Here is an 18493-nt window from a genome sequence, read left to right on the forward strand (position 1 = left end):
CTCCCTCCCTCTCTCTCTCTCTCTCTCTCTCTCTATCCACCCTATTGGCTCTGTTTCTCTAGAAAACCCTAATACAGTCAACACATTCTAACGTCAGATCATTAAAAAATATTCCTACAGACCTGTGAGTTTTCCAGGAGAAAAATCCCCTTTTCAATGGCTTGGCCATGCAGAATTCATAAAGAACTATGGGTCTTTATTGCCAAGAGAGAAATTGAATTTCAATGTTGAAAGAATTCCAGTGCTCAGATACTCCATTTATGGAAGATGTGTGCTACACCAGTTTTGCTTTATAATTCTAATACAGTGATCGAAATTAATTTTTTTTTTTATTGTAACCGCATTATTTGATGGCGACTTACGAATGAGGATAACCAAGAGGCCTTTGGAAACGAGTGTTGTGATAAATCAAACAAGGTAATATCCAGGGCAATCGGGAGTGACCGAATTTATTGATGAAAGTCCACCCCGAAGGAAGATCCTTCCTTCTTGCGGACACTGCAGAGAGGTGGGCTTCTGTACCCAGCACTGGCTGTGGGTCCAGATTTTTCTCCCGGCCGGGCACCGCCACCCTACTTTTCCGGAACCTCTGTCCTCTCCGGCTCCTGCCCAGCACCAGTGCTAAATGCACACCTTTTCTACCCTCAACTCCACCTCGCCCTTGACGTGTCCTGTTTCCTTCTGTCCAATAAAGGCGGCAGGGTGGGGCTGTGCCTTCTCTGGCTGCCACACGTCTTGGGTCCCTGTGTCAGGCTCCGCCTCCCACGCCATCCACCCCCCAGTGTGGACTCCACAGCTCCTACCCAGAAGCTGTTTTTCCATCCTAGGAGCTGACCTCATTGTTCCTGGGGCTGGAACCATCTAGAAGGCAACACTTGCCAGTTTAGGAGTTTATGCACTTTTGTGTTCGTGGCACAGGAGGAACCAAGCCGTACCATTGTCTTTTGTCATAACGATGGCATTAACAACTTCCTTTTCTTGCCCCTGAGAATGAACATGGCTGAAAACACATAAGTGTGCCCTGAATGTCACACAGGGACGTAGTGTGCAAATTCGCTAGTTTCGGAGCCCTGCTGTCATTGGTAAAAATTGCCAGAATGTCCAGACTCGCTTCCTGTTCTTGCGGCCCAGCGTGACATTTTGGCTCAGTTGAGCCCGTCCTGGGTTGCCACACAAACATTGTCGGGAGCTGTCATTTCCTGGCAGGGGACAATTATCCCACATCGCCCCGGGACGCTCTCACAGTGTCCTCCCGGCCCCAGCCAGTCCTCAAAGAGCAAAGGTGGAGCCAGAGTCAACCTTCTGGAGAACGCGGGCAGGAACAAAGTGTGGCTTATTGGAAAGAACACCGAATATGTCCCCGGAGCAGGGCTACACTATTTTGCTAATAGAGGAACTGACCTCCACCCACTCACCACCTACTGGTCCCAACCCTACATGCATCTTCCTGTGCCTCCCCTGACACCATGAGGTGGGGAAGGTGACAGCAATTCTGTGTTTCCATAACCGCTGACCAGCCTGGCCACACAATAGTGCCCATTAGACACCACTGTATACTCTCAGCCGCCCAGCTAATCCGCTATCTTCCTAGAATTTTTTCTACTCCTATGTCCTTGGCCAGAGCTCTACGAGAGCTCTACCACGAGAGCCACTCTCGGTAACTCAGTTTCCTCGTTATTGTTATTCATTTGTTTATTTTAGAGAGCTAGAGCATTGTGTGGGGGAGGGGCGGAGGGAGCGAGAAGGTTCCAGGCTTAGTGTGACTGCAGGCTCCATCCACCAAAGTCTGGGATCATGACCTGAGCCGAAATCAAGAGTCAGACACTGAGCCCCCCAGGTGCCCCTCGAGTTGTTTTTTTTTAATAATAGGAATTTAAGTGTAAGAATGAGATAAAGAGTGAACAGTTTCATTCAGACTTGGTTTTAGAAGGATGAGATCTAATGCCAGTAAATAAATGATGTGGACTTTCCTTACTAAAAAGGACTAATTGATCTTTACATATTTGAATCATTGCCCTGAAACAAAAATGTTATATAAAGCGAGGCTGGTCTTTTGTCTGCTTGCTTGTGGGAGAAGAGGACCTTTGAGATAGCCATTTTTTTTTTTTTTTTTTTTTTTTTAATCCCAAGGAAGAAGAAGAAATGAATGAACAAAGAGGCTTGGGGCTTGGCTTGGCTCCCTCGAGGTTGCATGTTCAGGGGGCAGTGAGGATGGACAGTGGGGAGGCTCAAGTTTTCCAAAGTTTGGACTGTGTTCTTTGTGTTTTAATGTTTATTTATTTTTGAGAGAGAGAGCGTGCAAGCAGGGGAGGGGCAGAGAGAGGGAGACTGGATCCAAAGCGAGCTCGGCGCCGAGCTCGAACTCACAAATGGCAAGATCATGACTTGAGCTGGTCTGCTGCTCAACCACCTTAGCCACCCAGGTGCCCCCCCCCTTTTTTTTAATTTCTTTTTAAATGTCCGTTTATTTTGAGAGAGAATCCCAAGCAGGCTCCATGCTGTCAGTGCAGAGCCCCACGTGGACCTCGATCCCACGAAGCAGGAGACCATGACCTGAGTAGAAACGCAGAGTCAGAGGCTTAACTGACTGAGCCGCTCAAGAGCCCCCCCCCCCGACTGTGTTTTCATACTTGGTGGGGCCCCCATGGACTCCAACCAGGGTCACCACCAGAGCCACTCTCGGAAGCACTGCTCTCGAGGCACGACATCCTCACCATTTGGTGTAACTCTTCTGTCCCTGGGCCCTTTCTTTGCGTCCATTTCCCTCTGGTGTCAGGGAAATAAACACACCAGTTAGAGCCTGTAACTTCAGGGGCCTTGACCTTCCGAGTTCGCTCCTACAGCCACCCTTCAGTGACTTCCGAGTCTCTGCGAGGTGTCCTCTGCCCAGTGTCTTCAACCGCATAGCGTGGCCACCTCGGGTCAGCCCTGTGGAGACCCCGCGCCGGGCGGTCAGTCTGCCTCGCCCTCTGCACCTCGGGGGACTTGGCTGTGCGGGCGGCCAGCCGCGGTCCCCATCGCCCCCGGGTCCCCGCACCGCGGGCCGCTGGGCTCTCCACCCCGCCCCACCCCAGCCCTCGCGCGGCCCGCCCCAGGGGGAGAGGGGAGGCGGTGTGCAAACGGCGCCGACAGCAGGAAGCAAGAAGGCCCTGCGCGCGGCCGGCAGCTGCCGAGGAGGTGGGCGCTGGGCCACCGGGGAGCCCCCGCGGCCGCTCCCTGGCCCTTGGGCGGGGCGGCTCCGAGGCCGGAGGAGGCCGCCCCAACCGTTTCCGGGACTGCAGGGCCGCGCCTCCCGCCCCCGGGGAGCGCGCCTCCTCCGGCCCCGGCTCGCCGAGACCCAAAAATAACCGCGCGGCGTCACCAAAGGGGCCGAGGCCCGTGGGCGGCGCCCCGCACCCGCCTTATCGCGCGCGGCCAGAGCGCTGGAAACCCGGCCCCGCGCGGCCTTTTATACGGGGTCTCCCGAGCCCCGCCCCAGCAACGTCTCCTAGCAACGCCTCGCCCGCGCGCTCCGGCGCCTTATCGGCCTCCTCCAGGCCCTTCCCGTTCCCCTCCCCCGCCGGCGCGGCGCGGCGCGGGGGCCCGGCCCACGTGACTGGCCCCAGGGGAGGGGCGGGGCGAGCGGCCGCTGTGGGGGCGGGGCGCTGAAGGCCCCGTGACGCCATCGAGGCGCGCCGGGCGAGTCGTGGCTCCTTCTCCCCCGGCAGTTGCTCGCTGAGATGGCGGAGGCTGCGGCGCTGGTGTGGGTTCGCGGCCCCGGCCTCGGGTGCCAGGCGGTGCGGTGTGCCTCGGCCTCGTGCTCCGTACGCGATGTGATCCGCCGACACTGCCAGGATCAGGTGGGATTCGCGCTCCCCGGGAGGAGGGAGACAGCGGCGGGCGGAGCGGGGCGGGGAGGGCAGGGCTGGGTGACCAGGGTCTGGCGGGGGCGCGTCTCTTCCCTGGGGTTGTGTTTCTGGGGCTGAAGGCCCCCCAGTGTGAAGGTGCTTCGAGCTGTTGCTGAGGCCTTGTTTTGCTTTTGTGTTGGGGTGTTGGGGTGGTGGTGGTTCTATCTCCCTCCAGAGCGGGGAGCAGCCCCTCCGCTCTCAGGCGCTCAGTCCAGCCCTCGGTCTGGACTCTCAGCGCCCCGGGGCATTGTTCCTCCGTGCGTTCAGGAGGCCGTTGGACCCGCTGGCTTCTGAGGCTCATATCCTTACATTTCCCCTGCATGCACCCAATGCGTTTTGTCCCCTGATCACCCAGCCCGGTTAGCTCCAACCCGGGACAGAGTGCCCTGTCCAAACCCGGGCCACAGTATGGTGGCGGAGGGAGACGGGAAATGGGTTGTTAAGGTCGCTGGTCAAGGCCCAGCCCTCCCACTCGTGTCCTGGTGAGGGCGTGGGTTCGTGCGGTCTGTCGTTTAGATCTCTTCATTTGGCGGTCACATTTGTCCGTGCATATTTTTGAACACCTGTCACGGACTTGTAAAGTTCTGTGTGCGGTTTACTTAATAGTCAAGCAAGCAGCTTTTACCAGCCGTAAACTGGTAAACCTTGAACCTGTTTCGTTCTTCAGTGGTCTCCCTGAATCTAATTTTAATTTTGGCACTTGATGGAGTCGTCTGTTTTTCTTTATAACTTCACGAAGTCCCTCTTTTCCTAGGCTGTTTCTTCTGCTTTGTTACTTACGGGCTTACATGTTAACACTGCAGTCTAAACCGAATTTGTATTTGGACCGGTTCCATGAGGAAGCAACACGTCTTTCCAAATAATGTGGTTTTTCAGCTTCCCCATTTGTTTTTCTACACTGCAGTCCAGTGTGAAAGCTGTCAGAGGTGTGTTTGGCCATCCAGGTGGGGAACTGTTTTACAAAATAGGTTTTAGTATCTCTGAAAATCTTATTTCACGAATAAGTGAAATATTAGTTTAGTGACTTTAATATCTCTGAAAATCTTATTTCATGAATGTAGTACGAAATACATGGGATTTTAATATCTCTGAAAATATTTCTTATCTCATGGCAGTTGATCCAAAATGACCAGAAAGAATAGGATCTTAATCATGAGAAGTATTGGAAAAAATAATTCTAAGTAAGAGGGGAGAAATATAAATGAAGGATTCAGTCGGGTGCTCAAGAAATACGACCGTGGCATGTGTGAACAGAAACAAGAAACTTATAAAAGGGCATTTGATGAGATACTGGAACGAATAAAAATAGCTCAAGTTCATGTCTGTGCTTTTTATTTTTATTTATTTATTTATTAAAAAAATTGTTTTTAAACATTTATTTATCTTTGAGAGACGGAGCGAGACAGAGCATGAGCAGGGGAGGGGCAGAAACACGGGGAGACACAGAATGGGAAGCAGCTCCAGGCTCCCAGCTGACAGCACACAGCCTGATGCGGGGGCTCAAACTCAGGAACTGCGAGATCATGACCTGAGCCCCCCAGGTGCCCCACATCTGGGCTTTTTAAAGCCAAATTATTGGGACGCAGGATGAAGTCAGTGTTAGTTCCCACTGAGAGAGTAAAAATCTGTTGGCTGGTCTGCAGCCTAGGATAGCACAGATGAAGCCGGCTGCAGAGTTAATAGGAAATTTATTTCTCCTGGGGACCTGGTGCGGTTGTGAAATGTCATCGTGACTCCCTCGGCAGTCTCCTGCTTTCTGATTTCACCGAGAAGCCTCGATCTAGAAAATTACAGACTACGAGACACTTTCCTGTTTGAAACGTTATCAGTAAGAATGAAGCATCCCACTCTTGCCTGGAGAATCTAAGTCCCTTTGATCCAGAGAAGCACTCTATCTGGATTTCCAGCCCGGGCGCAGAACTTCAGATTCGGAGTTCTGAACACGACATTCCACGTTTATCTTAACTTTGTGGTTTCCAAGGAGACAGGAGCCTGGATCTAATCTACTTCGTAGTCTGGACCTGACGTTGCCCCTTTTAGACACAGCTCAGCTCATTTTGAGTCTCTCAAAACACTTTCATTTAAATTTCACCCAAATTCCACCTTTGCCCCAAATCCTGCAACAATTATTTTGTGGTGGTGGTGAGACACCCCTGCGAGTGCAGTCTCCCCCCCCCCCCCCCCCCCCCCGCAGTGAGTCAATAAACTTGGCTTTGTTGAACTACTGGTCTGTCTCTGGTAGCCTCAGGCTTTGTGTTCGGAAAAACTTGATAATGTGCAAAGGTTAAAGGCCCTTGAATTGATTCTAAATTTCCTTTGCTTTTGGTTTCTACTAGTGATTGTTGACAAGAATGTGACAAGTAGAAAATGCAATTTTGTTGATCAGTTGTCTTAACAAGCAGTTCTTGTTTGGAAATGGAGTGTGGTGTATATAATTTTTCTGCTTTCGCATGAATGTCTTTTAAAGTTATTTAGAATTTTGGGGGCACCTGGGTGGCCCAGTCGGCTAAGCATCCAACTTTGGCTCAGGTCATGATCTCACGGTTTGTGGGTTCAAACCCCACGTAGTCTCTGTGCTGATAGCTAGGAGCCTGGAGCCTGTTTTGCATTCTGTGTCTCCCTCTCTCTCTCTGCCCGTGCCCCGCTTGTGTTCTCTCTTTCTCGAAAATAAATGAGTAAACAATAAAAATTAAAAAAAAAATTGTAATTACCCTCGCTTTGCCCAGTGTCCTGTCCCGTCTTCCCTACTGAATGGCTTACTTAGCGTTAGTTCTCTCTCCCCTGCATTTCCCAGTGTTTTCCCTTTTTCCTGGATCAGTCCTCCCAGTGCGCACACTTGAGCCCACATCCCTTCCAGCTGTCCCCTCATCTTCCCTGGTTTTCTTTATAGAAAATACCCTTGAACGTAAACCTCTTTCCTTCGGTAGGTCCTCCAGTTGGGCTTCCGTGCCCATCACTCCAGCAGACCAACTCGCGCCTCGCGGGTCAGGGTCTTATGTGTTGCTGTATCTGGTGATCAGTTTCCAGTCTTCCTCTCTCGTGGCCTCTCAGCATCCGTGGGCACAGGCGACCGTTCCCTCGTTGGCATGCTTTGCTTACCGGTCCAGACGTCACCCTCATTCTCTTCCACCTCACTAGCCTCCCTTCCAGTGTCTCTTGCCGCTTCCTCCTTATCTCCCTGGTCTCTAAGCCTTAGAGTGGCCGGGCCGAGTTTTCTGATCCTTGTTCTGACGCTTCCTCCTCCCCCACGTGGGCAACTTCGTCCATTCTCAAGGCGGTAAGTACCATCGGTGTGTTGACGTCTCCCAGATGTAAGGCTCCAGCCCAGCCCTCTGCCCTAGACTCCAGACTTGTGTCCCCACCGGGTTACCCCGCATCTCGCATGGCTATTAGGCCTCTCAGAGAAGCACACCCAGCATGAGACCAGTACTCTCCCCAAATAACGTGCTGTTTCACTCTTCCCCTTAGACCAGATTTTTGGGCTCCTCTGTATTCCTCTGTTGATCTCACTGCCCTCACTCAGGGCACTAGGGCCCCTCACGGTCCTCATCACCTTCCGTCTACCACCCCTGGTGCAGATGGCCCTCGCGTCTCACCTGGATTGTCATGATAGCTTCTCGCTGACGTCTCTGCTTCTGTAGTCTCATTTCCAGTTCACCAGCTTGAGTGATCCTTTTTTTTTTTTAATTTTTTTATTGTTTTATTTATTTTTGAGACAGAGAGAGACAGAGCGTGAGCAGGGGAGGGGCAGAGAGAGAGAGGGAGACACAGAATCCGAAGCAGGCTCCAGGCTCCAAGCTGTCAGCACAGAGCCTGACACGGGACTCGAACCCATGAATTGCAAGATCATGACCTGAGCCGAAGTCGAATGCTTAACTGACTGAGCCACCCAGGCGCCCCATAGAGTGATCCTTAAAGACTATAACTCAGCTCTCAATTTGTTCAAAACCCTGCAGTGGCTTCATTCAGAGTAAAACCAAAGTCCTTACAGTGGCTTCTAAGGCCTTCTCTTTCCCCTTTTGTAGATTTCTTCCAGCCACATCGGTGGGGTTGCTGTTCCACGCGTATCTAGGCTTATCCCTCCTGCCCGCCTTTTGCATTTGGGCTCTCTGGAGTGCTGTCCCCCACGTGGCCTGTTCTCTCCCTTTGCTTAATTCTCTGCTCAAATGTCACTTGGCCCGAGAGGCTCCTCTTGACCACCAGTATGTAAAATGTATTACCACCATGCCCGTCTGCAGATGCTGCCCCTTCACTCTGCTCATTGCCATTTGACATAGTATGTACTTCATGTGTTCGTCATCTGGGTTTCCCCACTGGAGTGTAAGCTCCGTGAGGGAGGGTCTGTGTTCACTGTATTACTCACTACAGTATCCCAGTGCTTAGAAAGTACCTGGCAAACAGTAGGGACTTAATATTTGTTGAATGAACAGGTAGTTCCTGTTGAAATAGCTGTGTGGTGTGGTTCAGAGTGAGTGTTCATTGTGTCTATTTTAGGAAGATACCAATCATGCATTTTAAAAAAAATTCTTAGAGCTTGTGTGCGCAAGCTGGGAAGGGGCAGAGGGAGGGGGAGAGAGAATCCCCAGCAGGCCCCACACTCAGCGAGGAGCCCAACACGGTACTTGATCTCACGACCATGAGATCCTGACCTGAGCCGAAATCAAGAGTCCGACGCTCAATGGACGGAGTCACCCAGGCACCCCACTAGTCATGCATTTTTCCTTGTGTTGGGGTTTGGTCTCTTAGCACTTGATGTTACAGATTTAATTGTGTACTTTGGAGGGTACTCCTCTGTTGTCTCACTTTATGGCATCACAGACTTGGTTAGAAAGACTTAACAGTTTATATATTTTTTGTCTATCACTTGTTCTGAGAATTTTTGAAATACACGGAGCGGGCTTAGGGCTATGCCGGCTTCTGCTGTGAGTCGGGGACACGAGCAGAGATCACTGCCGCCAGCTGGCCCAGAATACTTACGGTCACTTCCAAACCTGTTCGGCTTGACATTCCCCGTTTACAAAAGTCAGGACAGAATGGGACTTGCAGAGTTACTGGGTCTGAGCCCCATACAGCTCCCTACCTTGGCTCTGGTTTCCTGCCAGAGAAGAAGGCAGCGGTTTTTATTTTCACCCGAAAGACAAACAGTTCTCGTACGTGTCATGGTGAGGTGTCAGGAAAAAATTCTGCGAAATGACTTTTTTCTTTCAGTAGTTTCGACTTTCAGTTCAGCAAATGCTCGTTGACCACTCGCTCTCTGCGTGTAACTGGAGTAATGAAAAGATAACGGGCCAGGCCCCTTCCTGCAGGAAACTCGTATTGTCTCGTAAACAGCATTTAAAAACCCCAAACTTGTCTCTAGGATGTTCCAGTGGAATGCTTCTTTGTGAAGTGCGACGGATCGCTCACGGACACCAGTGACAGAGTGCGGCATGGTGCCGTCTATAGTCTGGAACCCAGGCTCCGCGGTGGCAAAGGAGGTAGGACAGGAGCGGCGGCTGCTCACCGTGGAGCCCCCACTTTGAGCCCCGTGTGTTAAATTCACCAGCTCCTTGGCCTCTGTAGTTTCCGGTTTTGTTTGCCTTCTGAAATCCTTTAGTTACTTACCTAGTTTTGAATATTTTCTCTTTTATCCCTTTTTTTTTTTTTTTTTTTTTTTTAAGTTTATTTGAGAGAGATCTCAAGCAGGGGGGCGGAGAGAGAATCCCACACAGGCTCTGCACTGTCAGCACAGAGCCTGATGCAGGGCTTGATCTCACGAACCCTGAGGTCATCACCTAGTCAGGATCAAGGGTTGGACGCTTAATTGACCGAGCCACCCAGGCACCCCTTTCTTTTATTCTTTTTGAGGACTATATTGTCTGATTAGTTTCTACCTTCGTCGGCAGGATAACACTCGGGCAACCTAGGTTCTAAAACTTCGGAGAAGATTTGATGAGAGATGATCATTACTCTGTCCAGTTTGCTGAAGGAGGAACGTTAAAACAACTAAATCGGCTGCTTTCATCAAGATTTTGTCTGGTTATTGTAGCTCCAAGGGAGGACTAATGCCAGCTTGTGAAATAACAGTCATTTCCAGGTCGGGGTAGATTAAGAGGGAAAAGAAACTAAAAGAGCAAACACTGAGAATTACAGTGGTTCTGGGTATTTCTCCTGATGTACTGGCCTGTAATCCCGAAGCTTTCTCAACACCTACCGTGATTTGGTGCGGGTTTTCAGAGAGCTGGCATCGAATTACAATCATCCTGCTGCTGTTTGAAACTGTGTCCATGAGAATGAAGCTTATCATATGAGCCAGTGACAACTTAAAATTCCTTTTCCTTTGAAACTCACTGCAAAATCTCACCATAAATTACTTCTTAATTTTTTTATTAAAATTTTTTCTAAGTATCTTTAAGACAGAGAGAGAGTTGGGGCACCTGGGTGGCTCAGTCGGTTAAGCGTTCAACTTCGACTCAGGTCATGATCTCGCCGTTTCTGGGTTCGAGCCCCGTGTCAGGGTCTGTGCTGACAGCTCAGAGCCTGGAGCCTGCTTTGGATTCTGTGTCTCCCTTTCTCTCTCTACCCCTCCCCCCCACTCACATGTGTGCTCCCTCTCTCTCAAAAACAAAAAAAAATTCTTTTGAAAAATTAAAAAAGAGACAGTGGACACGTGAATGTGAACGGGGGAGGGGGCGGGGGCAGAGAGAAGGGAGAGGGAGAACCCCAAGCAGGCTCCACGTTGTCTGCACAGAGCCCAGTGTGGGCTCTGAACTCATGAACTGTGAGATCTTGACCTGAGCTGAAACCAGACGCTTAGCTGACTGAGCCACCCCACGGGCCCCTCACCATGAAGTTTTGTTTAAGTTCTTCATCCGGGAATCTTGGGATCTGTGGCACTGGGCAAAGCCCTCCGAAGAGCCCCAGTGGCGTGGATGTAGTGTTGCGGAGATCCAAAGGAAGGGCGAAAGTGTGAGGCTGAATCGAGTTTATCGGTACTTTTACCTGGGTGGGGTCCTGACATCCCTTTCTTAAAAAAAAAAAAAAAAAGAATGAAAGAGATCCTTTTTACTCTTGTGGCCGAACACTGTTTTCGCGAATTGGCCTTTACCCACCCCCTTGAGCCCCCTCACCTGCTCTCTCCAAATGTGTGTATCTGCTCAGGGTTCGGATCTATGCTCCGCGCGCTTGGTGCTCAGATTGAGAAGACGACCAACCGAGAGGCTTGCCGGGACCTCAGCGGGCGGAGGCTGCGAGATGTCAACCACGAGAAAGCGTAAGACGCCCCCGGTTTTGGTTTTTTCGAAGAGAGCGGTGTTTTCTGTCGGTGGTGGTCGTGCGCGTGCCGTGCGTACAGAAACGTAGACTTGAAATGTTAGCGCTCTCATCCATCGCTCTCGACTCTCATCTCTCCCTGTCTGAGGGAAAGTCACAGCACGCGCGGGACAGGGCGAATTTGTCGCTGGGGAGGGGCTCTTTCTGCGTAAAGGGGCGGGCGCGTGATCGTCTCTCACGTCCCAGGATGGCCGAGTGGGTGAAACAGCAGGCCGAGCGAGAGGCTGAAAAGGAGCAGAAGCGTCTGGAGCGGCTGCAGCGGAAGCTGGCGGAGCCCAGACCCTGCTCGGCCAACCCCGCCTACCAGCGGCAGTGCCACGAGATGGCCGAGCGCCTGGAGGACTCGGTCCTCAAAGGTGAGAAGGAGTCACGCCGTCCCCCGCACACGGAGGGCGGTCCTCGGGTCCCTTGGGTTACGGAGCCCCGAGGACTGGATGGAGGCCGGGGGGTGGGGGTCTCCACTCAGTGACAACCCACGCTCCTTACACCCCAGCACAGACGGCACACTCACATGGTGTTTGTACTTGACTCCCGCGGGCCCCAGGTAAGAACCTCCTTGTGCTTGGTGGGGGTGCCCTGTGTCTTCAGGAGGAGTTGAGACCTCAGCACGTTTGTTTCTAGTTTTAGGTCAGTGTTTTTAATGGTATTTTAAGGAGAACGACGGTCCTCGGCTTCCGTGTGTGTTTTTTGTATCCAGAGCGTTAATGCTGGGGCCGTTGGGGGTTCGGCTGAATCAGAAGGAATCTTTTCAGTCAGGAGGTTATGACAAAGTGATAGCCAAGTGATGTGTACAAGGGGGCAGACCAGTAGGCCTGGGGAGGCCGGACACGAACCTGTCCGTGTCAGGGCTGCAGACTGGATGCCGGTGTTCTCAAACCTGCTTCCAGAGCCGGAATGCTCAGTGCTTAGCTCTGTGTAAATTTGAGGTGACTCTCACAGTAACCGTAGCAAATCTTGGTCCGATAAGAGACTAGATCCGGAGCTTTGGATGACAACGCAGTTGTCTTGTAGTCCGTACTGGTTATGACTTCTTTAATTGTCCTTACTCCTGACAGCGTAACTGAGTTGTTAACACTTGTGGTTAGGTATGCAGGCTGCTTCCAGCAAGGTGGTGTCGGCGGAAATTGGGGAGAGTCGGAAACGGCCCAACAAATCAAAAACAGACAGAGGAGCCAGTTCAGGGAAGAGGAAATGCTTTTGGTAAGTATGTGCTTCGTTTTCATCGCGAAGAGATCTGTGCGGACTGACGCATTTCCTTCTTGTCTCTCTGGCATAAACACTTTTAGTTTTTCATTTTTATTTATTTTTTAAGTTCACTTATCTATTTTGAGGGGAGGGGAGAGGGAGGGAAAGAGGGAGGGAGAGAAGGAGAGAGAGAGCATGCCAAGCAGCCTCTGCACTGGCAGTGCAGAGCCTGACGTGGGGCTTGAACCCGTGAACTGTGAGATCACGACCTGAGCCGAAATCAAGGGTCGGACACTTACCCGACTGAGCCACCCAGGCGCCCCTGGCATAAACACTTTTTATTTTTTTATTTATTTAAAAAAAAAAATTTTTTTTTTTTCAACGTTTATTTATTTTTGGGACAGAGAGAGACAGAGCATGAACGGGGGAGGGGCAGAGAGAGAGGGAGACACAGAATCGGAAACAGGCTCCAGGCTCTGAGCCATCAGCCCAGAGCCTGACGCGGGGCTCGAACTCACGGACCGCGAGATCGTGACCTGGCTGAAGTCGGACGCTTAACCGACTGCGCCACCCAGGCGCCCCCGCATAAACACTTTTTAAAGTAATGTTTGAAGGGAGCTCAGAAATTTCCAGAATGCTTCGGTCTTCAAGTCTGCACGGTTGTCACACTGGACACACCGCTCGTGGCTTCTGCCTCGAGTACCAGGCATGCCGTCTAAAGGAGCAGGGTTTTTTTACAGTGAAAGATCACCCGAAAGTAAGTTTATACTTGAATTACTGTTTGGCGTTGAAAGAGTTAACTTTCAGACATTCTTGGTGGAAGCTGTACTTTCTAGATTGTTCTGTCTTCTCTGTGGTTTTTCACGGTCCTTACTGATGTGTTTGGCCGCTGCCCGACCTCTCCTGGCCGCTTGTGCACTTGCCGCTGGAAAGCACAGTGGTGCCTTTTCTTGTCCGTCCCCGGGAGCTCTCCCGCCCTTCCCACTTGGTCCTCCGGTTACTGGTTCTAGAAAATCCCTTGGGCCGAGTTCTAGAAAATCCGTCCAGATGGATCTTGCTTCCTTGTTGGCTTCCGCCTTGGGGATGGAAAGAAAATTATTAACCGAAGACCACGTAACTCTGCGAGTCCAGCATAGAATCTGGGGTGTTCTTTGTGAAATAGGAATCAAGTGTTCTTGACAGAAAAGGTAGCGGTGTTGTGTGTTGGGGCAACAGCTAGCGAGACAGAGACAGTGTGAGCAGGGAAGGGGCAGAAGGAGAGGGAGACAGAGAGAGGACCCCAAGCAGGCTCTTCGATGTGGGGCTTGAACTCACGAACCGCGAGATCATGACCTGAGCCACAACCAAGAATCGGATCCTTAACCGACTGAGCCACCCAGGCGCCCCGAGATATGATTTATATACGCCAAAGCACACGTTCTGATTTAATAATTGTGTGAGTGTTGAAAAATCGTGTAACCGCTACCAAAATCAAGATACAGAATATCGCATTTCCCTAAAAATTGCCGGTGTGCCCCTTCACGGTTAGTTCCCGCGCCCCCAACCCCGAACTCTGCTGATCTGTGATGGTTTTGTCTTTCTGGGGGGTCCCACAGCCCTGCGTGTCTGGCTTTTCTCACTTAGCGCGGTGCTTTGCAGCCCGCGGCTGGGATTGTATGCGTCATTCGTTCCTCCTTAGTGCCAAGTATTATCTTTTCTATCTCTCCGTTCTCCTGTCGATAGTTTGGGAAGTTTCCAGTTTGGGGCAATTACAGACTTCTCTTTTAACTGCTTGTTATCTAGTTTCTAACAGTTGAGATTCATAGGAGATAGGAAAAATAGCTTTAGACAAAATCAGTTTTGCTCTAAGAGATTCACGCCTTTAAAGAGGAGTCCTTCGGGCGCCTGGGTGGCTCAGTCGGTTAAGCGTCCGACTTCGGCTCAGGTCATGATCTCGCAGTTCGTGAGTTCCAGCCCCGCGTCGGGCTCTGTGCTGACAGCTCAGAACCTGGAGCCTGTTTCAGATTCTGTGTCTTCCTCTCTCTCTCTGACCTTCCCCCGTTCATGCTCTGTCTCAAAAATAAATAAACGTTAAAAAAATAAAAAAATAAAATTAAAAAAAATAAATAAATAAATAAAGAGGAGTCCTTCTCGGATCTTTAGGACAGTGGGTTCCAGGCGGGTTCTGGTCATAACTGAATCTCGCCGTCCGCTTATCCCCGGGAGTATCTTCTGGAACTTACCTGCCCTCCATCTCTAGCGAGCAGATACTTGGATCTGACAGGGCCCACTCCCTGGACAGGCGGGGGCTCTGTCCACATAGAAGCTGGGGGTGGTGTCACGCCTTTCTGTCCCTTGCAGGTTGGGCACGGAAGGACTAGAGACCGCGGAGGAGTCCAGCTCAGAGACCTCGGATGGCGACGGGGAAGAAGCTCCCGGCACTTCAGGAGTGAACTTCCACACTCCCAGAAACGGCAATGGTGCTGAGGCGGCAGCCGAATCTGCCGGCAGCTGTCCGAGAGCGGGTGTGCGGGCTGCGGACTCTAGGCCCCCGGAGCCGCCACAGACCCCCGGGCCAGGCTCTGGGTGTGGGGTCTCCGCAGACGCGGGGCCGGGCCGGACCTCCCCCGGGGGGCGCAAGCAGGGGACCGTGGCCGTGGAAACAGAGAAGAGCCTGGAGCAGGGAGGGGCCGGGGGCGAGGAGCCCGCAGAAGAGGGGGCGGCCCGGGCAGGACCGACCGAAGAGACACAGGCACAGGAGGCGACTGACGCGGCTGCCGAGGTAGTGCCCGGAGAGTGCGGGGGAAGCGTGCCCGAGACCAAACCGGAGGACGGCCAGTCAGGAAACTCGGTAAGTGACTGGAGCCCCGTCTCCGGCCGCGTCAGCCTTATGGCCTCAGTAAGTCCTTGAAATGAAAACGTGCTTCCCCCCCCCCCGGGCTGCTTGGGGGAAGGTCTGTTAAATGACCAGCGGTGCGATGAGTGAAGCTTGCCTAACCCCTCCGAAAATCCTAGATTGGTTTCTTTTCAAGTCTGGGGTGTGTATCATTTTGCCACGGGGCGGTGTCCCTGGTTCCCTAGTTTATCGGTTCTAAGCTGCGCATTTACCATTTTAGTAATCTGTGAATTTGGACACACGTCACATATCATAGTTTAGTTGGTATCGGTTATCTTTTTTTTTTTTTTTAATGTTTATTTTTGAGAGAGTGCAGGCGCCCAGGTGCGAGTGGGGCAGGGGCTGGGAGGGGGACACAGAGGGTCCAAAGCGGGTTCCACACTGACAGCAGCGAGCCCGACGCGGGGCTCGAACTCACGAGCTGCGAAATCACGACCGGAGCCAACTGCTGACGCCCAACGGACGCAGCCCCCCAGGCGCCCCTGTTTATTCTTTGTCGATAACATAGACGATAACGAGGCGTGATGCGGCAGATGGCATTTTAGAGGGGCTGAAACGTGCTCATTTTCTAGCACCGAATCCCCGGTTGCTTTGTTTCTCGCGTGCGAGACTGTTGGGACAGTTGGCGTCAGCGGGATGTGACGCTCTCTCCGCAGGGAGAGGGGCAGCTGCCTTCTAATTTGCCTTCGCATCTTAAGCTCTGCATCCCTCCATCAAAGGATGGTTTTCGCTGCGCACAGTGTCCCTCCGGTTGTTCAGGACTCATGGCCTTCAGTGGACCAGCTTCCAGGAAGACTCTTCAACGTTTACCGTTTGATCTAATAATGATTTGCTTTTTAGACTAGATGCTCCCGGAACTACCTGCTGTCCTTCGGTAAACACGAAGCCTATCGTTATTTGTTTAACCAGCACCTTCCCTACCCTCAATAACAAAGCAGGAAGGCATCGATTGCATTCTCTAGGGAGGACAGTGGAATTGTTTATGCAAAGGGCTTTAATTTGGCTCTCACGCCATCTCTGCAGGGGTCAGCCTGTAGCTTTTGTGTTACTCTTTTTTTATGTTTACTTTTGAGACCGAGAGACACGGAGTGTGAGCGGGGAAGGGGCAGAGAAAGAGAGGGAGACACAGAATCCCAAGCAGGCTCCAGGCTCTGACAGCTCGGAGCCCAACACGGGGCTTGAACTCATGAACTTTGAGATGATGACCTGAGCCGAAGTCGGCCGCTCACCTGACTGAGCCACCCGGGCGCCCCTATAGTATTCTTATACATTAGAAGCTTTTTCCTGTCTGAAGTCATAGAAACGTGAGTAAAGGGATATTTTAGGCATAGGATAAGGAGTAAGACCCGGTTGACTTCTTTGAGCCTTCAGTCATGGAAACTGTTCTTGGTGGGGAGGTACGGATGTGTTCCTCACCACCGTGTGCAGCCGTAGGTGGTGATTTGGGATTTGACCAGAAATAATGAAACCAAGATTTACTCCTGAAAGCTACCAAAATGGTTCTTTTTAAAAAATAAAGTTCAACAAGAAGGATTAAGATTCTGTCCCTAGAACTCTTTAACGATTGAAAAATAACTTACTGTGACGGAAAATTACTCTTCTTGAATATATATTTTTTATAATTTTTTTAATGTTGATTTATTTTTGAGAGAGAGACACACAGTGTGAGCAGGGGAGGGGCCGAGAGGGAGACACAGAATCGGAAGCAGGCTCCAGGCTCCGAGCTGTCAGCACACAGCCCGACGCGGGGCTCGAACCCACGGACTGCGAGATCATGACCTGAGCTGAAGTCGGACGCTTCACCGACTGAGCCACCCAGGCGCCCCATTGAATATATTTTTTAAAAACTCCCGTATGTAAACATTTTTGTCCTTTGCAGAGCGTCCCTGGCTAGAAGTATTTCCTTGCGTCTGAGAGTCTGGAAAGGCTGCCGGACGGCTTGAACGATTACAAGGCTGTTGAACCGTGTTTGGATTTGTTGAGTTATAAACGTGGGAACTCAGACAGTCTTAATCATTAAGTTAGAGAGCGTCAGGGTGATGGAATCAGAAGATGTGCAGGCCTGGAATCTCATGAATGTTAAACTTTATGAGGGTGCCACTCTTGGTTGTAACAGTGTGGGGCTGGGCTGGATGTGTCTTGCTGTTTGACCTACTGGAAAATCCAAAAAAGAAGAAAAGTCATATTAAGAATCTGGGGGGCGGTGCCTGGGTGGCTCAGTCGGTGAAGCGTCCGACTCTCGGTTTCAGCTCAGGTCAGTATCTTGCAGTTTGAGAGTTCAAGCCCCCATTTGGGCTGACGGCGTGGAGCCTGCTTGGGATTCTCTCTCTCTCCCTCTCTGCCCCTTCCCCTCCCGCTCAGTCTGTCTCTCTTGAAATGAATACACTTAAAAAAGGGATCTGGGCATCTTGTAACTTCTGTGACTGTTCTGAATGCTTGTTTCTAAATGTACAGATGAGAAATTCATGGTCGTCAGTGTTCGTAATGAGAATCTGTGTGGAATGACATGTAGACGATTATTAAAATTCAGTAGCGAGATACGGCTAATTAAATGAGAATTCCTTGATCAGCAGAGCACCGTGGACAGTTAAGGAGAGTCCTCAGGGGGAGGAGCTGGTTTTAAATACTTTCTTTTCTTTCCTCTCAGGATACTGGTCTGGCAACTCTAGACTTGCTGGCCTTCACCTCCGCGGCGGAAATGGAGGCGCTGGGCTTGGACAGGCTCAAGAGTGAACTGACGGCCCGGGGGTTGAAATGCGGGGGCACCCTGCGGGAGCGGGCCGCCAGGCTCTTTTCTGTCCGCGGCCTGGCCAGGGAACAGATGGACCCCGCTCTGTTCGCCAGGCCGCCGAGGGGGAAGAAGAAATGAATGGCCCTGGCCGATTTCCTCCTCCTGTATCGTCTGGCGTTTCTAACCTGCATAGTGGTGGCTCTTGGCCATTCTTCCTGTTGATATTAAAGCTGACTTTTTAATAACCCAGTTCCAACTCTCCTTTTGTTCGCTCTTTGTAGAATTAATGTGTGAGACCGTCTGGGCCGGAAGTTTTCTTTGCGGGATGGGTTTTTATAACAGATTTCATTTTCCTTAATACCTGTTGGGCTGATCGGCCTTTTGGTTTCCTCTTGTGTCGTTTAGGCAAGTCATACTGTTGACCCTTGAACATCACAGGTTTGGGAAGCATGGGTCCACAGGTACGTGGGTTTTTTTCAATAAGTGCAGCACAGCACTGTCAAC

General features: G+C 51.3%; 1 protein-coding gene across 1 annotated transcript; it reads left to right on the forward strand.

Moving 5' to 3' along the window:
- Positions 1–3651: 3651 nt before the first annotated feature.
- Positions 3652–18238, forward strand: SDE2 (SDE2 telomere maintenance homolog). Its single transcript, XM_045453264.1, has 7 exons — positions 3652–3839; positions 9247–9364; positions 11028–11139; positions 11385–11554; positions 12284–12398; positions 14724–15213; positions 17906–18238. The coding sequence occupies exons 1-7, from the start codon at positions 3720–3722 to the stop codon at positions 18125–18127; spliced, it is 1347 nt and encodes a 448-aa protein (XP_045309220.1). The 5' UTR covers positions 3652–3719; the 3' UTR covers positions 18128–18238.
- Positions 18239–18493: the final 255 nt, after the last annotated feature.

The sequence above is a fragment of the Leopardus geoffroyi genome, chromosome C3 (assembly GCF_018350155.1).
Source record: "Leopardus geoffroyi isolate Oge1 chromosome C3, O.geoffroyi_Oge1_pat1.0, whole genome shotgun sequence".
NCBI classification, from domain to species: Eukaryota; Metazoa; Chordata; class Mammalia; order Carnivora; family Felidae; genus Leopardus; species Leopardus geoffroyi.